Genomic DNA, 24993 nt, shown 5'->3' with positions numbered 1-24993 from the left:
CATGCGACCGAGCAGGGCTTTCTAGGCTGTAGTCTTTATGAAAGCAGACCACCAGCCAGATCTGTGGAGCCCTGGGTGGGCTTGAATTGCCAGGTGGTAGCCACGAACTTAGCCGCTGTGCCTCTCAGGCTCCTTCATTAGGCCTATAAGACCCTTGGGTCCTGCTTAACTCCCCGGCTTTATCTTTGATCCACGTTTTTCCTGTTTGCATTTGAGATATATTTGCCTTCTTTCAGGTGCTACTCCTCACTACAAGGCCTTTGCACATAGTGTTTCTTCTGCCTAAAATATTCTTCTTTTGGCTGGGTAAGGCCTCCACTTCTTAGAGATCTCAGCTCAATCTTCATTTTAGGAAGGAAGGCTTTTCTGACCTAAGTGACCTGTCCCTATCACAAGGTCTCAGAAACTTGACTCTCTTTTATACACAAATCAAAATGACAGTTTTTCCTAGTTGCAGTTTTTATTTAGTTATATGTGTCTTGTTCCCTCACAAATCTATATAACTACCAAGAGAGCAGGGGACTCACTTGCTCACGTGCTCTCCCTCCCTCTCTCCCTATTCTGCTCCCAAGGCCTACCATAGGCATAGTTATTTGGAAGAATGAATAAACCCTTTAGCACGCTCCTCAAGCCCCTAAATCATCACACCCACCTCACTATCAGCTGCTAACCTGTATCCTACATTACAGAGAAGTCACTTCTCTCTCCTACTCTCCTCCCATCTTGACTTTTCCCTTCTCTACAGATGACTTCCCTTCAGGCTGCAAACACTTTAACTGCCCGCTCTCACTCAGGTAATGGTCTCTCTTTACCCTGCTTTATATTCATCTCAGTCCACAGGAGGGTAAGTCAAAGAGTTTGCTGCTACAGGTCCAGATCTCGTGCATATACTTGGAGGTATTTAGAGGGCAGAGAAACATTATGTGTGGAACTTACTATCAAATAATTGTTCTTTGTAGTATTTCTATGTTTGCAATTATTCTCTAGGGTTGAAATAATTTTCAAACTAAGTTTTAAAAAATTCTTGGCACGTGAAAAATGGAAAAAGAAAAGGTGGGAGTGGTGGCCACTAAACAGCAGGCAACAGGATGAAGGGCAAGGCTGGAATATCGTCCATCAAAATAGTAACACCGAGGCTTTTAAATGACCCCCTAAGGGTCAATTTGTGTATATAACAACCACATGGATTGAAGCACATCAAACAGGCTCAAACCAGCTCTCAACATATGGAATCCAGGACAGATAAACCCCTCAGGAACCGCAATTGGAGTAACGATAGTAGGGAGAAGGTATGGGGAGAAGGGGGAGAAATGGAGAACCGACTACAATGATGTATAACTGCCCGCCCCCCATCCCCAGGGGGACGAATAACAGTAATGTGGATGAAGGGAGACAGCAGATGGTGTAAGATGTGAATATAATAATTTATAATTTATCAGGGGTCCATGAGGGTGGGGGGTAGGAGAGGGAGGGAAAAAAAGAGCTGATACCAAAGTTTAAACAAAAAATATTTTTAAATTGATGATGACAACATATGTATAAATGTACTTGATATAACTGATGTATGAATTATTATAAGAGCTGTAAGAGCCCCCTGATAAAAGGATTTATCAAACCAATGACTGCACAATGATACTGAAAACAATACTAAGTCATCAGCAGTCACTATTGGAAAATGCTAAGGGATCAAGTCATTATTTGAAAAGGTACAAATAAATGTAAAGAATCAAGTAACTTATTCTGATTTTTCTGTGAGAACTGTACCATGGGGTAGCTAAATGATAGATGGAGGAAAAATGTTATTACCATATTTCAGGTAATAAATAAATGTTTTAATTAAAATATCACTACTTCTAGGCCCCTAAGAAATTGAGAAACTAAGGATTAATTGTCAAAAGCCACTAATAACACAAGAAAAAAAAGACAACTAGTCATTGTGAGCCTTCTGATGAAGATTCAACACTACTGATGAAGTAGCCCTCACAAAAATAAAAGACAATCCGATCTAACTACTAATTCAGAAGAAATATAAGCCCTGGTGCCTCAGTGGCTAAGTACGGAAGGTCAATGTTCAAGCCCATCAGTCATCCCCAGGAAGAAAGATATGGCAGTCCACTTCAGGAAAGAACAAAGCTGTGAGATACCTTCAGAACAGTTTGGACTCATGGCAGGCCATAGAACAAAACATTGCTCATTCCTATGCCAGCCTCACAATCATGCTATCTCTGAACCCACTGTCACAGCCACTGTGTCACCCCATCTCTTAGAAGGTCTTTCTCTGCTTCACTGACCCTCTACTTCACCAAGCAAGCTGTCCTTTGCCAGGGACTGTCTCCTGATAACATGTCCAGAGTACATGAAGTCTCACCATCCTTGGTTCTAAGGAATATTCTGGTCAAACTCTTTCCAAGACATCTTTGTTCATTCTTTTGGAAGTCCGTGGTATCTTTAATATTTGACAATACGGTAATTCAAATGTCTCAATTCTCATGTGGTCTTCTTTATTCATTGTCCAGCTTCTAGAGGCACATGAGACAATTATAAATACCATGGCTTGGGTCAAGCATACCTTTGTCCTCAAAGTGACCTTTTTGCTCTTGACACTTTAAAGAGATCTTGGGTGACAGATTTGACCAATACAATATTTCGTTTGATTTATTGACTGAGAATCAACCATGGGTCCAAGTAAGTCTTTGACAAGATTGATCTTCTTTTTCATTTATCAGGTTGTCTACTGATAAAGTTGTAAGGATTTTTGTTTTCTTGAGACATTGAGTTGTAATCCATATTGCAGATGGAAGTATTTGATCTTCATCAGTAAGTGCTTCAAGTCTTCTTCCCTTTCAGCAAACAATGTTGTATCATCTGAATATCACAGGTTGTTAATGAGTATTCCTCCAATCCTGATGGAATCTATTCATTTTCTTCATATATTCCAACTTCTGAAATTATCTCCTAAACCTACAGATTGAATAATATGGTGAGTACGGATACAACCTTGGCACACACCTTTCTTGATTTTAAACTAAGCAGTATCCCCTTTCTGTTTAACTGTCACTTGGTCTATATACTGGTTCCATTTGAATAAGTAATATCAAGTGTTCTGAATTCCCCATTCTTCTCAATGTTATCCATAATTCGATGCACTAGTGAAGGCCTTTGCACAGCCAAGAAAATACAGGTAAACATCTTCCTGGAGTCTCTGCTTTTACCCAACATCCACCTGACACCAGCAATGATATCCCTCACCCTACATCCTCTTCTAATCTGGCTTGAATTTTTAGCAATTCCATGATGCTGTGACAATTTCTGCATTCTCTTCAGCAAAATTTTACTTGTATGTGATATTAGTAATATTGCTCAAAAATTTCTTCATGCTTTGAATCACCTTTATTTGGAATTGGCACAAAGAGGAGTTTCTTCCAATCCGTGGCCAGGTAGCTAGGCATAAATAAGTAAGCACTTCCAGCACTGCATCTGTGGTCCTTACATAATCTCCTGTCAACTTGAGGGTATTAAGAGTGAAGGGGTGGTGTTTAGCCTGTCAATCAGGTCACAGCTTGATGACCTTATTTGGAGGCTCAAGGGAGGTAGCTCACGGGAGGCTAGGTCACACGTGCTCTCTCTGCTACACATTCTTGTTGACAAGCCACATGAAGCCATGCTGACAGCAGCCAGAGCCCTGGAGATGCTTCCACCGCCATTGGATGCACAAGCCTTTCCACCCACCGGTCTGTGATCTTCCTGCATTCAACATCATTGCATGTGCTGCGTGAGTCTGAAGAGAAATTCATGAACTAATATCGGGCTTATGGGCCAATATTGAACTTACAGACTTGATCTGGACTTTCTTAATATACAATTACTCTTTAATATAAAACTCTTATATATATATGAGTGTACCTGGATTTGTTTCTCTAGTCAACCCGGTCTAACACAGCATCCATTTATGGAAACATCTCAATTGGAATTCTGTCAATTCCTCGAGCTTTGTTTTTCTACCTGTACCTTCAGTGCATCTTGAACTTCTTCCTTCAAACCATCAGTTTGTTTGTTTTTTAACCGTATGCTACACCTCCTAAAATGGTTGAACAATGATCAATACTTCAGGTACATTAACAGTGTATATTCCTGTATCTCATATTTTGATGATTCCTGCATGGTTCAATATTTTGTCTATAGAGTCAATGTTGCAGCTCAAGACCTGAATTTCTTCATCAGTTCTTTCAGCTTGAGATATGCACACTGCGTTCTTCCCTGTTGGGTTTCTAACTCCAAGTCTTTGCACATTTTATTATAATGTTTTATTCAGTCTTCTCAAGCTGCCCTTTGAAATTTTTTGTTCACATTTTTTACTTCATTTCTTCCATTCACTCTCCCCACATCACATTCAAAAGTAAGTTTTAGATCTCTTCTGACACTTTTCTTTCTTTTTAATGACATTTTGCTTTCTTTATGTATGATATCTAGCATCTTCTGTCATTAGTGTTCAATGAATCAAATCTATTCTTAAGATGGTCTCTGAATTCAGGTGGGATATGCACAAGATCATAATTTGTCTCTCATGGATTTCACTTTCTTCAGCTTCCACTTGCATAGGAACAACTGATAGTCTGTTCAGCAATCAGCCCCTAGTCTTGTTCTGATTGATATTAAGCTTCTCTATTGTCTCTTTCTACAGATGTAATCAATCTGATTCCTATAAGGTCCATAAAGGTCATCATTTAAAATGTTATTGAAAGGGGATATTTACAATGCACAAACCATTGGTCTTGCAATATTCTAACATGTCATCACCAGCATTATTTCTATTACCAAGGCCATATTTTGCAACTACCAATCCTTCATTGCCAATTTTCCCATTGCAATCACCAGTACTTATCAGATTACATGTTTTAATCAACTTCAGAATGTAGCAGTTGTGAAAAATCTCAATTTCTTCATCTTTGGAATTAGTTGGTGTATAGTTTTGAATAATAGTTGTATTAACCAATCTTCATTGTAGACATATGGATGCTAGTTTATCACTGACAACATTGTACTGCAGTATAGAGCTTGAAGTGTTCCTTTTAATAATGAATATTATACCATTCTTCTTTGTCATTCCTAGCATAGTATATCATGACTGTCTGCTTCAAAATGGTCGATACCCATTTCAGCTCACTAATGCCTAGGGTATTTATGTACTACCTTCAAATGGTCCATTTCATTTTTAATGACTTCCAGTTTTTCTAAATTCATACTTTCATAGTCCCTGTTCCTTTTACTAAAAGGTGTTTGCAGCTGTTGTCTTCTCATTTTGAATCATGCCACATCAGCAAATGAAGATCCTGAAAGCTTTAGTCATTCCATCCACGTCATTCACGTTAACTCATCTCTGAGACAGCTGTTTCCCAGTCGTATTTTAAGTGCCTTTCGACCTGAAGGGCTCATCTTCTGGAATGATAGTAGGCGATGCTGCCATTCATGAGATTTTCACTGGCCATATTTTTTCAGCAAGATCACTGGGTCCTTTTTCCCAGTCTGTCTTAGTTTGGAAGTTCTGCTGAAATCTATTGACTATGAATGCCCCTGTTGGCAATTAAAACAAGAAAAGGCAGTGCTCCCAGCACCATGGTAACATACAAACTGACAGATGAGTGGTGGCCATAAAGATTACGGCTTTGAAACACTGTAGGACAGTGAGTTAGTCTGGGTAGATTAAATAAACAAATCCAGGGAGACTCACATGTGTATAAGAAAGAGCTTTACATACAAGAGCAATTGAATATTGAGAAAACATCCCAGCCCAGTCCAGATCAAGTTCATAAGTCCAATATTGGCCCATATGTCCAATACTGATCTATAAATTCCTCTTCAGACTCATGCAACACATGCAATGACACCAAATGCAGGAAGATCACAGGCCATTGGGTGGGAAGTGTGGATCCGGTGGCAGTAGAAGCATCTCAGTACTGGGGTGGATCTCCATGTGGCTCTTCCAGCTCCAGGCTTTGGCTGCATCAGCCTCTCTCCATGTGTCTTCTCAACAGCATGTCTCACAGGGAGTGAGTTTTTGTCCTGCCTTTAGCAAGCTCTTTATCTCTTTAGTACCTCCAAATGAGGTCATCAAGCTGCGACCTGATTGACAGGCTACACTCTACCCCTTCACTCTTCTCAAATTGACAACAGATTATGTAACCACCACAGGCAGTTCTCCACTGTCTGATAGCTCACTATGATTTGGAATCAACTTGAGGGTATGCACACACACACAGCTTGTGAAACTACGATCAGGATGCATTGGCTCCATATATCCATGTACAATGGTCTCCTTGCTCCTTGGTCATCAGACTAGAACTAGATGGTGCCCAGCTACCATCACTAAACACTTTAATAAAAGATTCCATAGAATAATGAGCAAAAGGAAGGAAATGTAAAACAGAATTTCAAATTCTCATGGGCTCTAGACTTTCTGTGAACCCCTGAGATCATCTTTAAACCTTAATCAAACAAAAAAAATATTCCCTGATATCATCTTAAAACCAAAGAATAATTTAGCTTAAACAATTGAAAAAAAAAGTCTGCCTTGCAAGTTATGCTCTTTTAAGAACTATGTATGTGGGATCAAATTTATAACATCAACTTGAAAGATTAGATAGGAACCTTAGGGGTAGTGTGAGTTTATATTAATGGGGGAGGAATGATTCAGAAAAAGAGGATGAGAATGTTTGCACAACTCAAAGAATGTAATCAATGTCACTAAACATAGAAACTATTGGATTGGTATACATTTGAGAAGGAAAAAACTTAGAAGTGAAAAAAATGATGTGCCACACAATCAAAGCATGGAGACCTTAGTTTGGTCCTCATTCAAACAAATTGTAAAAAAAAATAATTTTAAAATTATGACATCTATGAATCAATTGGAAATTCAAACATGGACTGATATTTTATGGAATTAAATATTTTTTAATGTGATATTGTGGTCGTGTTTGCTTGAAAATACTGCAGGATGGGGAAGGCTGGAAGAAGTTATTGAAGAAACTAGCTAATGAGTGCCGAAGGAGCAAAAGGAGCTTGCAGGTCATCTGTTCTATACTCTTTTGTATGTTTTTAATTCTCCATCATATAAAGTACTAAAAATAAAAGATCAATAGTAACATTGAGGCATGAGATTATATGTAATTTTGGGTTTTGTTTTGGCTTTTGAACTTTTCCATATTTTCAACTTGGTTTCATTAGCCTGAATTACTGGCAAGTTCTGTGAAGGTGGCAATCACAGCTGTCTTCGTCACCACTATACTCCCAATGTACCTAAGGGAGTTTGGCATATGAGGGGGTACCAAAAAAAAACAACAACAACAGAAAAGGGAGCTTTCGTAGTACAAATTTTTCCTGCTAAGCGAGCATTGCGCAACTCACTGAGTTAGTGCACACAGTGGCATCACTTGAGAAGGGTCTTTCTGGTCACAGTGAATTTTTTTCATAAAAGCAGTTTCACTGGAACCTCTTTTTTTTTTAAATCATTTTATTGGGGATTCGTACAACGCTTATCACAATCTATACATACATCCATTGTGTCAAGCACATTTGTACATTTGTTGCCATCATCATTCTCAAAACATTTGCTTTCTACTTGAACCCTTGCTATCAGCTCCTTTTTCCCCTCCCTCCACGCTCTCCGCAAACCTCGTTTTTTGAGATGGCTGATTTAACAGACTGCAGTTGTGAAATTTTGTTTCCTGCTTGGAAAAATGAGGCAAAACTGTTGTTGATGTTGAACACAGCTTACAAGGACTGCGCTATGGGAAAAACTAAAGTGTGTGAGTGGTTTTCTTGTTTCAAATAGGTGAGATTCCGATGAGGTGACTCGCGATGGGTCTGCACTGCATATCGTAGGTGGGCTCCCTGGTTCTTGTGTCTGGTGCGGCAATGGCATCCGGCGGCTGGCGCTGGGTGCGCAGGCTCTGCGCAGTGGAGAAGCCTGCTATTCCAGGACCCAGCGCTGCTGGTCACTAACACGCTGGGCTGCAGGCACTTTCATGGCAGCCGGGGACAGCGCATGCCAGTCCTGCGAAATCCGCTCCAGGTCTGGCCAGAGGTTCCACCTGTGGCGCTTTGCAAGCATTTTTGCCATGGGCTGCAGTGTGGGCCTCTTCCTGCACTACCCGTACCTCTGGCTGGACCGACTGCTCCCTGCCCCAGGCCTCCGCAGCCTTCCAACCGTCCTCAGAAAGGTCCTCGTGGGCCCGCGGGTGGCCTCATCCTTGTTAGGTGTGTGGTACTTCCTGGGTCTTGGCTGGCTGGAGGGCCAGACGCTGGATGAGAGCCACCAGGAGCTTCGTGACAAGTTCTGGGAATTCTACAAGGCCGACTGGTGCGCTTGGCCCCCTGCCCACCTGGTGAACTTCCTCTTCATATCCTCCCAGTTCCGGGTCATCTACATCAATGGCAGTACCCTCGGCTGGGGCACTTAACTCTCCCATTTGAAGTACTGGGTGCCAGCCGTGACTGTGGAGCAAGGCTGACCCCAGATAGAAGACGGGTAGATGACTCTCAGTGAGACAGCCGGGTTGGATGGACCCGGTACCAAGTGGATGGATGCCAGCCCGTGGCCCCCAGGCTGTGTAGTCCTGGATGCCAGCGCACAGAGTCCCCCACAGGATGAAGCATCAGAGGAAGTCCACCCCCACCCCCCAACTAAACATCACCGTCGTCAAAATGGAAACCTACCCCACAGCATGCTCACCCACCCCCTTCCAAGCCTCAGTTTCCCCATCTGGAACACAACCACAAAGGTGGATAGCTGCAGCCCTGCTGTTCACCCCAGGAGCCTCAGGAGTCCTCACTGAGGTGGCCCTTGTCAGGAGCACCAGCTGGTCCACATTGCCTTAGCCTGGCAGTACCCAGGCCTTCCTCAGGCCCTGTCCCTTCAAAGCAGGGCCTGTCCTAGAGCCAGACCCCAGGGCCCCAACCCTCAAAGTTAACCACTGATTGGAAAGCCATTACATTCTCTCAAGTTGAACTCTTGTGGCCCATCCCTGCCAGTGGGGGAGGGCCCAGCAGGCACAGAAGAAGAAAAAAAAGGTAAAAGTTGATTGATAATAAATCTCGTTCTGGACCTCCATCAACTTCCTGAAAGGATGAAAATGTTGACAAAATCCAAGCACTTGTGCTCTAAGACCCACAACGAACCACTGAAGTGGAGAGAAATTATTGACTATCTTGGAGCTCAGTTCAGTGAATTTTAACAAAAGATTTGGGAATGAGGAGGGTCGCTGTGAAGTTTGTGCCTCAGGTTCTGATGACCAGGAAAAAGAGCGTGGAGTGGAAACATGCCGTGCTTTGAAAGAACAGCCCCAAAGTGACCCAGGCATTTTTTCCAGGGTCAGTACTGGTGCCAAGACATGGTGCTAGTCTTCTAACCCCAGAAGCAAACCTCAACATCAGTCAGGCCAGTAGAAATCATCATCACCTCTCCCAAAAAAAGCTTATAAAGTTAAATCAAAGATCAAGAAGATGTTCATTTGTTTTGTTGATGTGAGAGGGATAGTGCATTTGGAGTTCATTCCACCAAGTCAGACTGTTAATCAAGCTTTCTATTTAGAGGTTCTGAAAAGACTAACAGTGGGGCAACAAAAAAGGCCTGATCTGTGGCAGACAGGGACTGGTTTTGCCACCATGACAATGCACCTGCTCACACAACCAATCAGTGTGCCAGTTTTGGGCTAAAAAACAGCATGCCTCTCCTGCCCCATACACCTGACTCATGTGACCTTGCTCCGTGCAACTTCTTATTCTTTCCAAGAATGAGGAGGGACATGAAAGGACAGTGATTTGACCATGTAGAAGAGGTGAAGAAAAAAAACAAGGGAGGTGCTGTCAGTCATTCAAACAGATGAGTTTAAAAAATGTTTCCAAGAATGGAATTGCAGATTTGACAAATGTATTAAGTATAATAGAGAATACTTTGAAGGTGATAAGGTTGTTTTATAAAAAAATATAGCTTTGAAAAAAATTCCAGCTTTTGGGGGGTACCCCTCATATAGAAAGTTGATAAATGCTTGCTGAATCCATTAATAACTTTCCTCTTTAGAAAAATTATATTTCTTTTTAAAAGTACTGTATATAATGTCACTACCTCAGGGCTGGGTGTCAGCATCATAAATATGTCCTCCATATTGCTTTGAATAAAATGATGGCCACAAGTGTTAATCTTAAGGGTGAGAAATCATTTCGGCATAAATATCAAGCCTACACGATTAATATGTAAAAAAGATTATGTTAATGACCATGATGTGGCTTGATACTCTAACCAAATGCTAAGATCAATTCTCTTTTTAAAAATTACAAATACTGATACAATACTATTACCTGTTATACAGAAACTGTTTTCTCATTACCAACAGAGTTTAGTTTACACATAATCTATGACACAGAAGTTTTTAACCAAACGATTTTAAAGCAATTCTCAGACAGCATATCACTTCCCCTATAAATACTTCAGTTTATAGAAATAGTTTTTTTCCCTCTAAGTCTGTTGCTATTTTTTTTAATTAAGGATCAGGTGAGCTTGACCTCGGTTGTGGTCACATAAGTGTGTTCACTTTATGATCCTTCAGTGATCCATACACTGAAGATGTGTACCTTTATGTATTGTGTCACAGATCAACTTTTTAATATGCAAGTAGCAAATTTCCTCTGATCTTTAATAAAAATAGTCTAATAGAAGGTAAATAAACAAGCTTGCTTTAAAGGTTAAAAAGCTCCATATTTCCCCATTCCAGGGGAAGCTTAATTTATCCTGTTAATCCCAAATCAAATCTAATAGTCCTTATGGATTATGGGTTCTTTTGGGTAGTACAAACAGTTAAACTCTTGATTACTGACCAAAAGGTAGTTCAAATCCACCCAGAGGCACTTGGAAGAAAGGCCTGCTAACCTACTTCTGAAAGATCACAGTCATTGAAAATGCCATGGAGCACAGTTCTACTCCGGAATGCATGGACTGCCATGAGTCAGAAACAACTCAACAACAACTAGTTTGTATAAGGAGACACTTTTAAACCTATATAGATTCCATGGGCTCTTATCTGTTATGCAGATGTGTATCATAAACAGGTACAGAGAAGGTTCTCAACAAATATTTACTGATACACAGTCCAAACTTTAAACAAACTCACATAGCAAAGTCTGAAATACACAGCATAAGTAGAGTAGGATAAAAATTCAAAATTGGCCTAAAGAGCCTAACTTCCAGAAATCCCGCCTTCTGAAACTAAGAAGAATGTAATATGCTATAAATAAAGAAGAAAACCGTTTGTGACACTAGCCAGCCATAGCAAAGGAACTTGGTCCTTTCCCCTTTACTACTACTTGGCTCAGACAGGTCACAGTGAACTTCCTGAGCCCACAGTGCAGTGAAGGGAACCAAGCAGCCACTATGCTTATAAAGGCAGGAACTACTAGGTGCATGATGTCATAGAAACCCAGCAGCAAGAGTTGGCTGAGTCAGTTGACATTAATATTGGAGAAAAAAATGAGATAGATAAGTACTACAGCAATTCAGCCTTCTGAGGCCTGAATATTCTGAAAGCCTTGGCATTTCTACTTGTTGTAATGGGAATAAACCAAAATATACCCTTGAGGTCTTCCTGGACTAGACTCAAACCACAATGTTAAATATCCTACAAATACTTGAGTCATGAAAATTTTCCTTCTGAACAGTCCAAGAAAAAGGAAACAAATAAAAACACTGCCATAAAGTCCATTGGGACTCACCGCATCCTGTGGAGTGGCTGGTGGGTTTGAACCACTGACCCTGTGGTTAGCAGTCCAACTTCTAACCCAGTGGCACCATGGCCCTTTAGTTGCCTAGTAGTAGCCAGTTAGATGGTTGATTAGTAATGGTAAATTACAATATGTTTCTTAAAGGCAAATTACTTGGTTCAGGTCTCATCACTAGTGTTCAGTTTTTAAAATACTGTATGTTCAATATAATTTTTTTTTAATTTAACCAAACCCATTACCATTGAGTCAATTACAACTCACAGCAACCCTATACAATTTCCAAGCTGTAAATCATTACGGGAGCAGGCAGCCTCATCTTTTTCCTGGGAGCATCTGGTGGTTTTAAAATTCCAATCTTGAAGTTAAATTCAATATAGGGGGAAAAAATTTTTAATACAAAGAAGAAAAAAGCATAGTCTTTGGTCTTTTGGAGAGGCATCAAGTACTGCCTATTGGAGAAGGGCTTGGCCCTAATAAAGGATTCTGATCTGAGAGCAGCTGAGGCAGTGGCTCTACGAGCCCAGCTGAGTGTAGTTCTGTCAAAGAAAACAGCAAGGAGGCAACCACACAGAAAGTCCAGGTGGAAAGCTAAGTGGTGGTTTCCAAACATAAAACAAAAGCCCATTTGTAAGAATATCCATTGCAACATTTTTTTAATAAGAAAAAGGGGGACAGAATCCTGAGTGCGTATGGATATGAAACTGGCTACAACAGGTACACTCACCTGAGGACAGTCTGCAACCATCAAAAAGAATGATGTAGATCCCCATGAGCTAAGAAAAATGTGCCAAGTAGCTCTGATGTTGTTGAGGGTTTGTGTTGTCTTTTTAAAAATTTTTTTTTCAAGATAAAGACTATTGTGTACACTTCATGATGGGCCTATATATTCATAAATGGCATCCTGGTGGTGCAGTGCATTACATGTTGGAATGCTACCTAATAGGTTGGTGGGGAAAAAGCCACTGGTTGTTCCGTGGGAGAAAAATGCAATCTGCTTCCCTACAGATTTTCAGTTTCAGAAGTCCTGTGGGGCAGTTCTACTTCCACTTGAGTTGGAAGCTATGAGCTGGAGTGGGCCAACAGCAGTGGGTATGGTATAGGTATAAGGACCAACAGCAGTGGGTGTGGTATAGGTATAAGGACGAACAGCAGTGGGTATATGGTATAGCTATAAGGACCAACAGCAATGGGTATATGGTATAGCTATAAGGACCAACAGCAGTAGGTATGGTGTAGGTATAAAGAAGCTGCTCCCAAAGATTTCAAGAAGGCCTAAATGAATTCTGTTATACAAGAGTGACTTCTTAAAATTCTTGAAACCTAACCATGTACCCAATTTAGACAACCCTTTACAATACTCTTGACACTCATTCAATCTCTCCTGAAAGTGCAATGATAAAAAAAAATGAACTTCCTAAATAAGCAATCCATTTCATTTGTTAAGAAAAACGCTCAATGTTAAGGTTCTTTAGCCTGTTAAGGTAAAATCTGATTCCCTCCCATTTTCAATCCTTGGTTCTCTGGTCCCAGTGCTTTCCTATGATACTACAGAAAGAGGATTTGTGTTCCACATGACTAAAAGATGAATGGTAGTGGGACAGGACGATTATGAGGTGTTGATGGGATCAGATATCAGGCATCAGAAGATGCAAAACAAACAATCATAACAATGTGAATGAAGGGGTCCTGAGTGGAGACCCAAAGTCCATCTGTAGACAATAGGACATCCCCTCACAGAAGAGTCACAAGGAAGGGACAAGCCAGCCAGGGTGCAGCATAGCACTGACGAAACACACAACATTCCTTCCGTTCTTTAATGCTCCCCACCTCCACCCCACCATCATGACCCCAGTTCTACCTTACAAATCTGGCTAGACTGGAACATGTACACTGGCACAGATAAAAGCACTCAACACACGGAATCCAAGACAGATGAACCCCTCAGGAACAATAATGGGAGTACAATACCATGACGATAGGGGGAAGGTGGTGGGGGAAAGGGGAGGAAAGGAAGAACCCATCACAATGATCGACATATAACCACCACCCACCTCAAGGGACAAACAACAGAAATGTGGATAAAGGGAGACAACGGACAGTGTAAGATATAAAAGTAATAATTTATAATTTATCAAGGAGTCCTGAGGGTGGGATTGTGGGGGAAGGAGAGAAAAAAGAAGGGCTGATACCAAGGGCTCAATAGAAATGAAATGTTTCGAAAATGATGATGGCAACATATGTACAAATGTGCTTGATACAATTGATGTATGGATCGTTATAAGAGCTGTAAGAGCCCCCAATAAGATGATCTTTTAATTAAAAAAAAAATCTGAACTAAGCACAAGACTCCAATTACGATCTCACCAGTGCTATCATTACCATCTTCATCTGCGTTACCATAAGCCATAACGTGTAGTGCTTCTAAGGCTTAAAAAAAAGAAAGGTTAAAAATTAATTTTTTTTAAAAGAAAGGTAGCACTGAGCACTAATGAATTGAAAGATGTTGTCAACAAATACAGTAGCATGTAAGCTGAGTAAAGGAGAATATATTTTACACACAGACAATATATGATAAGAGTGTTTCAGGGATAGAAGTACAGAAAAGTACAGAGACGTCAACTAACAACATTAGCTCTAGAGCAAGTATCTCTTTAAGGGTATCTGAGAATATAGAGGCAATAAGGAGAAGCAGAAGTAAGAATATTGCATCTTTTGACCGAAAGGCAATAAGGCAAAATAAAAGGTTTATATTGAGGAATTACCTTCTTAAATTAAGAAGGTTTGTGGAGATTGAATCACTAACAGTTTCTGCATTAATTTAATTGTTGAAATTTATCTACTTAAGAAATTGAAATTGAGTTGTTATACATTGTCACTACACAGGCTTCTTCTTCCAGAATATGAGTGTCATTCCTCCTGCCAACATATGATGCCAGAAACACCATTTTAGAAGAAATGATTTTATCCATTTCTCTAAGTTTTTGCAGGGTGAATAGCTCATCATTTAATACAGGTACTTACATGAAGGGTAGCATAGTTAATCATCTTTAGGACCTCCACTCAAAAGACAATGGTCTGTCAGATTCCAAAGAGGAGAAACAGGACTAATGTAGTATTGAAAGAGAAGGCGATTAGCTAAATAACAGAATTTCTAGACAATGAAAGCTGTCTAACATTAGAACTAATGGAAATTGTAGCAGCCCTTCCCTGAGGTTCTTCAAATTCAATTAAGTAGGAATTTCTACCTTAAGACTGTTCCTGCTTAAAAGAGTCTTTCATAAGAGCTAGCTCTGTAATGCTCTGTGCTAATAGAGAATTAACGAGCTGTCCAAGAGACCTTGCAAAGCCCAGCCTCTCCCAAATCCTACTACTCAGCAGCAGGGATCTAAAGGAATGAATAGATCCCCCAGCTGCCGAGAGAAAAACTCTTATTAATAGCAAAGCAAAATTTTCATTAATGAAAAAAATCAACCATCAAGAGGGCAAATTCTGTGTGTCTCTGTAAGCTCCGGAAATAATCAAATCCATTTTAGGTTAATACAGATTTAACAAAAGGGTGGACGAGAACAGTGCACAGCAGTTCCTGTCTGTGAGCAGCTGGGGGAAACACTGGAGTCAGAGAGATCACAAGCAACAGTGCTTCTAATCCCTCAAGTCAAGAGGAAACTCCAACTCAATCTAGTGAAAGGGGCCAGGAAAAGGCACTCAAGGAGGCTCTCGTGGATAAATTCTCTCTCTTCAGCCATCTTATCCCATTCTCGATCAGCGCTGGATGATAGGCTGTAAACAGAAGTTCCTAAAATCAAGATTCAAGTGATTTTCCTAATGAGACTCTCTAACATCAGTCTTTGCATTCATTCAACACCAGCATCGACCTTCTACGAGGTGGGAACTGAGATACAAACACCAGTAGGTTACAGCCCCTGTGTCCTATGGAGCATAGACCGTGCCCCTCAATCATCTTACATTAATTCCAGAGTTTTTGCCTTAACAAATCTTCTTGGGCAGGCCAAGAGTCCTCAAGAGAAAGCAATAAAGGTTCTTCATCCCTTGAGTTACTATGATGGAAGTGAAAAAGCAGACGTCTTCTTACACTCTGCTCAGAAAAGGGAGAAGAAAACACACCGTTGCAAGTCGAAGAGGGTCATAATCTTAGCCTTGACTGACTACAGGTTAGCCTTCCAGGGAAGGCACAGGGGTAGGACGAGCAATGAAAAGGTGCCGAGCCAAATAACAGTGGAAGAAAGGGATGTGACAGCTGGGCACCACGCGCTCAAAGAGCGATCGAAGGGCCTGCGACTGTGGCAGGGGAGGGAGGAGGAAGAACAGAATAGGAGGCTGCCCACTAAGGGAAGGCACCATCTGCGGTCTCCTGGCCCGGCAGCCCCGGTCACCACCGACAACGATCAGGGCCTGCCAGCCAACACCACTGTCACGGGCTCCCGGACTGGACAGGCAGCAAGCAGTCCCTCGCCGGAGCACAGAGGAAAATAAGAATGGGTGGGAAGACCTCTTCTTTAAAGGCAGAAAAAGGGGTGTATTGTACACGTCCTTCGAGGCACACAAGGGCAGTGAAGTTTGAAAGAGGTAGCCGGGCGCCCAAGGAAAGTGTCCCGGGCCCGCAGGGCGGCGACCCTCCCACTCACACTCACATTTACACACACACACACACACACACACACACTCACACACAGCGCACTCACCGCGCACGCAGAGCAGCGACATGGCCGAGGCGCCCGCGAGCCGCCGCGCCGGGCCGCTCCCTCTCCTCTCAGCAGGTGCCGCGGCTGCTCCCGCGATCAGCCCCACAGGTCTGGCCGCTCCTCATGGTCCCCGTCGCGGGCAGCGTCCAGCCGCTCCCTCCGACCCACCCCACTCACCAACTGAGCGACCGACAGAAAGTGGTGGGTACCGGCCGGCAGGCAGCCGACTGGGCGCGGCCCCGCGGCGCCATCGCTGGCAGGCAGCAGGAGCGGCGGGGACTCACTCCAGGGCCTCCACCCGGGATCCCGGCTAGTGCGAGGGAGGAGCCAACCCGGCGCGCCCGCCCCATAACCAATCAACTCACGCCTAGTCCGCAGGCCCCGCCCATCCAAGCACGTAGGGGGCGGGGTCCCCTTCCGCTTTCCTTACTAGCGCGGCCGAAGGCAGCTCTGCCCACTAGCACTGCTCAAAGCCGGCAGGAAAGACTGCTCACCTGCCTAAGGCGGGAATTGAAGCCCTCTGCTCCTCCTCCTATGTGGGCGGGGATTCCACCCAGGAATGGATTCTTTTCATTGAAGAATTTCCTTAATATGAGGCTTTCGACTCCCAGATAGCCTGGAAACCCCCAGGAACAGTTCTGCCCTATCCTATAGGGTCGCTATGAATCAGTCAACACGATAGTAGTGAGTTTGGTTTTGGGGGTCCTTGAAGAGCCGAGGCTTTACAGTTGACAGGGTCCAACTGCCCGTGCAGTCAATTCCAACCCATAGCGACCACACAGGACAAAGGAGAATTGCCCCATAGACTGTCCAAGACATTAATCATTATGAAAGCAGATTACCACAACTTTCACCCGCACTACTTGCCTATAATACTTGAACAAGTCACAGGACCGAAAAAAAAATAGATTCTGACTTAGCGATGCCAAAGAACAAAAAACAAAACAAGTTACCATAGAATCGATTTGGAGTCATAGAGCCCCTATAAGGCAGTAGGGCTCTCCTGGTGAGTTTCCAAGACTGTCAATAATTACAGGAACAGAAAGCCCCTCTCTCTCCCGTGGCGTGGCCGCAGCTGGTGGTGGGTTGAACGGCTGACCTTTGGGCTAGTAGCTCAAAGAAAGCATAATCCACGGACTAGGACAAAGTAAGCTTTAACCAGCCACAGGTTTTAAAAAGAAGAAAGATCTGAGTAAGCAGAAAGTAAAGTTGTCTGGACACTTGATTTTCTTTTCGTGTTGGCCTTTTCTCACTCTCACCATTGTAGCCCTGCAATAATGCCTAGTCTATAGAAAGCATTCTGTAAATATTTACTTAACGAAGAATTTTAAGCAGACCACTTCTGGGAAGATAATGCATGCACATGTGAGGAACTGGAAAAGGCCCTAGCGGGAAGCAGGAAGATATGCAGCATGATACGTGCAAACACTCAAATGATGATTTAATTGGTTTGGGGGCAGAGTTCAGGCACTCTATTTTTAAAGATTCCCCAGATGATTCCAATGTGTAGCCAGGACTGAGCACCACTAGACTAGGTGCTTTCTAAGACCTCATTAGCCCAGGTCAGTGTTTGCAAGCTGCTGGCCCCATGAGATTCTGCCTGCCAAACTTAGGCATGGTTTGTCTGTCTGACTAAATCTATGTCTTCCTAGCAAGTCCAGTTTCTATCTAATTTTAAGTTTCTCCGGTGTGAAATGCCTCGGTCCTTGGCTTCGCAAGAGAAAGAAATCACGCCTAAACCTAGTTTGTGATCCAAGTGAGTTTTTATAAAGGACAGAAGTTTCAGGTGTTACAGTTAACTGCACATGGGACTGCAACCCCACACACATGGCGACCTGAAGGAGGACTGGTGGGGAGAGAAAGAGAGACGGAGGCATGGCCAAGTGGAAGGGCCTTTCGCTGGGAGGCGTGGTCAATGGTACTGGTTGACCCCATTGGCTGAATTAAGCCCACCTGGCCTAGTTTGGGGCCCACCCAGGTGTACTGTCTCAGGGGCCTGAATTAGTGCCTGCCCTTTAGCCTGCATTGGCTTCCAACTTCCTGCAGGGGGCCCCTAGGCCTGGAAAGGAACAACCCCCTATCAGGCTACCTAACAATTACTCTCACTGAAATAGGTGCTATGAGAATGCAATACGCCAAGTGCCGTGGGTTGGTGTCTGGGAAAGGAAAAACCTTGAACTACCCAACTACCCGGTGGTTATCCAACTTTGGGTTAATTCCTTGTGGAAGATTTTGAACAGGTTAACTTGTCCACAGAGATGCCTTACGCTAATGACCATGGTCATTCCCTGAAACACTAGGGGTTCGTGTACCCATCTATTTAGCCCAGCTGACGGACACTTCAAGAAGAGGGAATCAAAGAAGCCTCTGAATTCTAGGACTGAATATCCCATTGACTGTCATCAATGGGTTCAGATTGGTGACAACTGTAGATAGGATCTCCAAGACTGTCACTCTTCAGGTAAGCAGATAGCCCCATCTTTCTCCTGCAAAGTGGCTGGTGGGTTTGAACCACTGACCATGCAGTTAGCAGTCTGATGCCTAACCCACATCACCACCAAGACTCCTTGAGTGAGTTTAAGGAAAACAAAAAGCAGAGCTTTGGGGGGAACCAGGCATTTTCCTAAGTGATACAGAGGCCATTCAATGAAAGATTCTCTCACTGGAAACCACCCTAATACAATTGTGATGAGCCTGCACTTTGGAGCCAATCAGATTCACCTGGTGTATTATCTATTACTGTTTAACAAATTATACAAAACGAATGGCTTAAAACAACATTTATTATTCCACAGTTTCTGTGAGTCAGGAATCTGGGCACAGCTTAGCTGCATCTTCTGGCTCAGGGTCGCTCACAGGCTGCAATCAAGCTATCAGACTGACTGGGTCCATGCTGTTGGCAGGATTCAGCTGTGGGAGAGTTGTTGAGTTGAGGGCCCCAGTTCCTTCCCGGCTATTGGCTGTCCTCTGTTGCCTGTAATGTGAGCTTGTCCAACATGGCAGCTTGCTTCATCAAAGAATGCACACTGGGAAGGCAAGAGAGTCCATTTCGAAATCAGAAATTGTGGGATATAGACAGATTATTCCCCAGGTTGTCCCCCATATTATATGCCAAACCTAAGACGCTGCTTGCTAACACGTGGTCAATGTCTGTGCACTTGGAGGTCAGCTGCCTAAAGGTTATCTCCCTGAGGGTTATCAGCCATCTAGAGCAATCAGCCCCTATTGTCTGTCCCACCCTTGGTGGGGCCCACTCTCTTATGATAAGGATAGTGAATTATTCCCCTGAAGGAGAGCCCAAAGACAAGGTCAAGTCAACTCAAGGAGGGTCAAGGTTAGGCTGCCGTCTTGACTTTAGAGTCCACCCATCTTATCACATGTGCACCCCTAGCACAGTGGTTCTCAACTTTCCTAATGTCGTGACCCTTTAATACAGTTCTTCCTGTTGTGGTGACCACCATAGCATTATTTGCATTGCTACTTCATAACTGCAATTTTACTACTGTTATGAATTGGGCAACCCCTGGGAAAGGGTCTCAACCCACAGGTTGAGAACCACTGCCCTAGCACCTCCCTTTCCTATTGCATGTACACCCTTAGCTCATCCTCTTCTGATTGTGCGTATGCCTATTGTACAGCCGCTTCCTATTACATGTGTGGTTACCTGTAATTAGGGTGACTTGCATGTCCCCTAAGTGTATCTAATCCTTGGTTAGAAATATATTCTCTCTCTCTTTAAGGACCTGGCTGCTGAGATCATGGCCATCCCACTGGTTAACAGTTGCATACCTTATCTTGTCTGATGTCCCTTTCATTTTACTCCTCAATTACACGGCCACCCCTTGGGCCCATTCTATTGTGGGGACTGGTACCCCACAAGAAATCACAGTCATTTGTAACCTAGACATGATGAATTCATTATTTTTACTGTTTTCATCAGGAGCAAGGCATTTGGTCCACCGCACACTCAAAGAAGGGGATTATACAGGAATATAAACCACATATGCGGCAGGGACTATTGTGAGTTATCTATGTCATCTGCCCCACACATCTAGATTTGAGTCCTAGCTCTGGTTCTGTGACATTAAGCAAGTTACGTAACTTTAGTTTCCCTGGTATTAATAATAGTACCTACTTCATAAAATGCTATTGAGGTTTAAATGATGAAATACATTTAAGTTATCTGGTACGTACTAAACGCCCAGTTTGTTGTTATTGTAAAGTACCAAGTACATATTTGTTATAACTTACCTTATAGATAGTAAGGAATGCAGCTGGAAGGTGAGGATGGGTGTAGTAGTTGCATGGTCTGGTGTCAATTTAGAGGATTACAAGTGAAGGGGTGGAGTCTGGCCTGTCAATCAAGATATAGCCAATAAGGCCTCTGTGTGGCGTGGCCTTCTCCTGAGAATTCTGGGAACTCCTGTATTTCCTCCTTGAAGGTGGGAGACACCTCTCTGTACTCACTCTCTGGGAGCAGCTGACAAGATGCATGGAACTATGGCTAGTGCCTGGAGCTGGGGAAGCCACATGGACCTACCTTGATGCAACCAGACTTCTGAAGCCAGAGAAGCCACATAGAGACCCCTGCCAGCGCTGAGATATTTACAACGCCACTGGATCCAAAGACTTTCTACCCACTGGCCTGTGATCCTCCTGTATTCGGCATCATTGTATGTATTTCATGAGTCTGAAGAGGGCTTTATAGATTGGTATCGGACTTATGGGATTGGACTGGACTGGATTGGGTTGCTTCCTTAATGTACAATTACCCTTTATCTAAAACTGTGTGGGATATAAAAATATTTTTCCTCACGTTGTCTCCTGCTTGCTAGCTCATTGTGTTGTCAGCTGCTTAGAAGTTTTCTCCCTGAAGGCATCAGCCATCCAGAGCAATCAGAATATTGTCTGTCCCATGTAAGATATGACAAAATAATAATTTATAAATTATCAAGAGTTCATGAGGGAGGGAGGAGGAGAGAGGGAGCGGGGGAAATGAGGAGCTGATGCCAGGGACTTCAGTGGAGAGCAAATGTTTTGAGAATGATGAGATCAACAAATGTACAAATATGCTTTACACTATTGATGTATGTGTGGATTGTGATAAGAGTTGTATGAGCCCCCAATAAAATGATTTTATAAATATATAGGTGGGGCTCATGCCCTACTGATAAGGATAGTGATTGTTTCCCTGGAGAGCCCAGAGAAATGGTCAAACCCACTTGAGGGCAACCAAGGTTGGGCTGCAATCCTGAATCTAGGATCCACCCATCCTGTCACATGTGTGCCCCTAATCCCTCCCCTTCCTATTGCATGTACACTCCTAGATCATCCCCTCCCATTTCTGTATTGCCTATGATACAACCCCTTCCTGTGACATATGTGGTTACCTGTAATCAGGGGGGCTTGCACGCCCCTAAGTATATAGAAGCCTTGGTTAGAAATATATTCTCTCTCCTCCGACCTGACTGCTGAGATCATGGCCGTCCTCGACATGAGCATGCTGCCATAAAATGTGTCTGACTCCTTTGTTTTATCTTCTTGCCTACCTCTCCTGTTCTTTAGTATAATCTTTATATATTATAGCCATACAATTGGACCTATGGACTCCCCACAATTGTCAAAGGCTGATTACTCTGACAATCTCTCTCATATACACATATGAGTATCTATGGATTTGTTTCTCTAGTCTACCCAGACTAACACAATGGGCAACATAGAACAAGAGTCACTATCCAGATGTTAGGAGGCAGACTCCAAAGTACCCCAGTTTCCCAATTTAAAATATAGTTCATATTAAGTAAGCAGTAAGAGTCTCTGCCCCTCAGGCATTGACCAGGGCCATTACACTCATTAGTAATTTAGGTGGTATATTCAGGGCCAATTAAAACAGGGATGGGAAGTCAGTTTCTGGCCCCCACTATCTTCATTATTATTATTATTATAGTACAATGCTTGAAAGTCCTTCAGCATTTGAAAAGAGTTTACACTTAAATTTGGCTACAGGCAGTTGAGAGATGGTACCTTCAGAGACCTAGTAAATAACGAGAAAGGACAGAGGGATCAAGAAAAGTACACGATAAACTACTGGTCTCCACTCATCTGGAGCAAAAGAGAAAGAAGGAAACCACAGAGCCAGATAAGAAAGTAGCCTGTGGTACTAAGAGTCTACCTGAACCAGGGCTTTATTGACCATGAGATCAGAAGAACTAGATGGTGGCCAGCTATCACTGCTGACTATTTTGATCAGGGCCACAATAGACGGATCTTGGCAGAACAAAAGAAAAATAAGGGCAGATGAACATTGGGCCTCTACTCAAGTACTCCCTCAACACAAGAACACTTTTTTCTATTAACCTGGCATTCCATGATGCTCAACTTCCCAATATGATCGCTGAAGACAAAATGGGTGCATAAGCAAATGTGGTGAAAAAAGCTGATGGTGCCTGGCTATCAAAAGATATAGCATAAAGATAAACAAGTGGCCATCTAGCTGAGAAGCAACAAAGCCCACATGGAAGAAGCACACCAGCCTGTGTGATTATGAGTTGTCCATAGGATTGGGTACCAGGCATCAAAGACCCAGAACAAAAGCTCATAGCAATGTGAATGAGGGAGAGTGCTGAGTGGAACTCAAAGCCCATCTATAGACAATTGGACATCCCCTTGACAGAATGGTCACAAGGAAGAAATGAGCCAGTCGAACTGCAGTATAGCACCAAGGAAACATACAACTTTCCTCTAGTTCTTTAATGCTTCTTCCCTCCCCCACCCCCAGTATCATGACCCCAAATCTACCTTACAAATCTGGCTAGACCAGAGCATGTACACTGGTACAGATAAGAGCTGGAAACACGGGGAATCCAGGACCAGTAATGAGAGTAGTGATACCAGGAGGGGGAGGAAGGGGGAACCGATGACAATGATCTACATATAACCCCCGTCCAGGGGGATAGACAACAGAAAAGCGGGTGAACAGAGACATCGGTCAGTGTAAGACATGAAAAAAAATAATTTACAAATTATCAAGGGTACATGAGGAAGGGTAGGAGAGAGAACAGGGGAAAAGAGGAGTCGACATTAAGGGCTCAAGTAGAAAGAAAATGTTTTGAAAATGATGGCAAAAACTGTAAAAATGTGCTTGACACAATGGATGGATGGATGGATTGTGATAAGAGTTGTACAAACCTCCAATAAAGTGATTTTTTTAAAAAGTGAAGACAAAATTCAAGCCTTGAGTTGCAATATTGAAAGATTCTATGGACAAATACTAAATGATGCAAAAAGCATCAAAAGATGATGAAAGGGAAGTCACTTTAGATCCTTAAGGACTAAGTGAAGACACTGGAAAGCCAATCCACAGAATTTGTTCAGTTCTTTGAACCTGTGTTGAACTTTGAGTGTGTGGAAGTGAGTGGATTAGATAAATGTCAAAAGAGTATAAGTGCTGTGGGACTCTCATCTACTTGTCAGGGAAGATAGTCCTTGAATATTGGGGAAGATTTCCCGGGAGGTGGTGAGAGGCTAGGGAGATGCCTCGAGTGAGGTAACTTTTTGGGAACAGAGGCAATATGGAGATAAGGGAAAACTCGGTACTAATCCATTTTTAATAGAGTGTAGGAGAAGAAAGGACAACTAAATGCAAAGCATGAACATTGATCCTCGCTTGTACTGTGTGCTTAGCAGATATTCTTCTACTGAAGTTGAGGTGCTCTTATAGTAGTCACTGAAGATCTATAGGGTCTATACCATGTTTGAGTTCCGTCATCTCATGATATGCATGAGATGAATTGCAGCAAAAAAAGTTGGAAATAATGTGTTACTTGATGAGAAGACAGATCAGAAGTGATAAAAACTTGATGGGGAGTGACTGCTAATGGGCACAAAGGGATTTTTTTGTGGGTGGTAGACATGTTTCAAAATAGATTGTAGTGCTGATTGTGTAACTAAATGGTGAGTTATATGATATGTGAGATATCTCAATAAAGCTGTCCAAAAAAATGTTGAAAGGAATATACAGAATCACCATACCAAAAAGAACATTGTGGCATTCAACCACTTGCAAGAGGTAGCATATTATCTGAACCCATGACTGGAGGAATACCAAATCCAAGTTGCACTGAAGGTACTAGCCAAAAACAAGGTCACAGAAATAGACTAAATACCAATTGAAATGTTTCAATAAGCTGATGAAATGCTAGAAGCACTCACTTGGAAGAATCTGGAAGACAGCCATCTGGCCAACTGAAAGAAATCCATGTTTTTACCTGTTTCCAAGAAAAGCCACCCAGTGGGATGCAGAAATTCTCAAACAATACCATTAATATCACATGCAAGTAAAGTTTTACTGAATATCATTCAACAACAGTGAGTTAGTTTATTGTGCCAACCTTGCCGATAAACACATGTGGGGTTAATTGAAGGGCGGAGGGATAAATGGCTCAGTGAGCCTCGCCTTTCTAGTTCTCGGGTCTCTTGCTTTGTGATGGTCAGACCAAGTTGCAGCTGCCTTAGCAGT

General features: G+C 42.6%; 2 protein-coding genes across 5 annotated transcripts in view; one reads left to right on the top strand and one right to left on the bottom strand.

The window, feature by feature from the left end:
• Window positions 1-16505, bottom strand: part of UNC13B (unc-13 homolog B) — a 217106-nt gene extending 200601 nt beyond the window's left edge. For all 4 annotated transcript variants that reach the window (XM_045289169.1, XM_004712397.3, XM_045289170.1 and 1 more), the window contains exon 1: window positions 16476-16505. In XM_045289169.1, coding sequence (XP_045145104.1) covers window positions 16476-16497 — 22 coding nt within the window. In that variant the 5' untranslated portion in view covers window positions 16498-16505. The remainder of the gene's footprint in view (window positions 1-16475) is intronic.
• On the top strand, window positions 8025-8459 carry LOC105979512 (mpv17-like protein 2). The gene has a single exon (XM_045289172.1). It carries the CDS (start codon window positions 8025-8027, stop codon window positions 8457-8459), a length of 435 nt encoding a protein of 144 aa, XP_045145107.1.
• Window positions 16506-24993: the final 8488 nt, after the last annotated feature.

Source organism: Echinops telfairi, unplaced genomic scaffold, assembly GCF_000313985.2.
Source record: "Echinops telfairi isolate 266 unplaced genomic scaffold, ASM31398v2 ScPeMD7_25;HRSCAF=90, whole genome shotgun sequence".
Lineage (NCBI taxonomy): Eukaryota > Metazoa > Chordata > Mammalia > Afrosoricida > Tenrecidae > Echinops > Echinops telfairi.
Note: the sequence above shows the minus strand (reverse complement) of the source record. Positions and strands in the feature narration are given on the sequence as shown.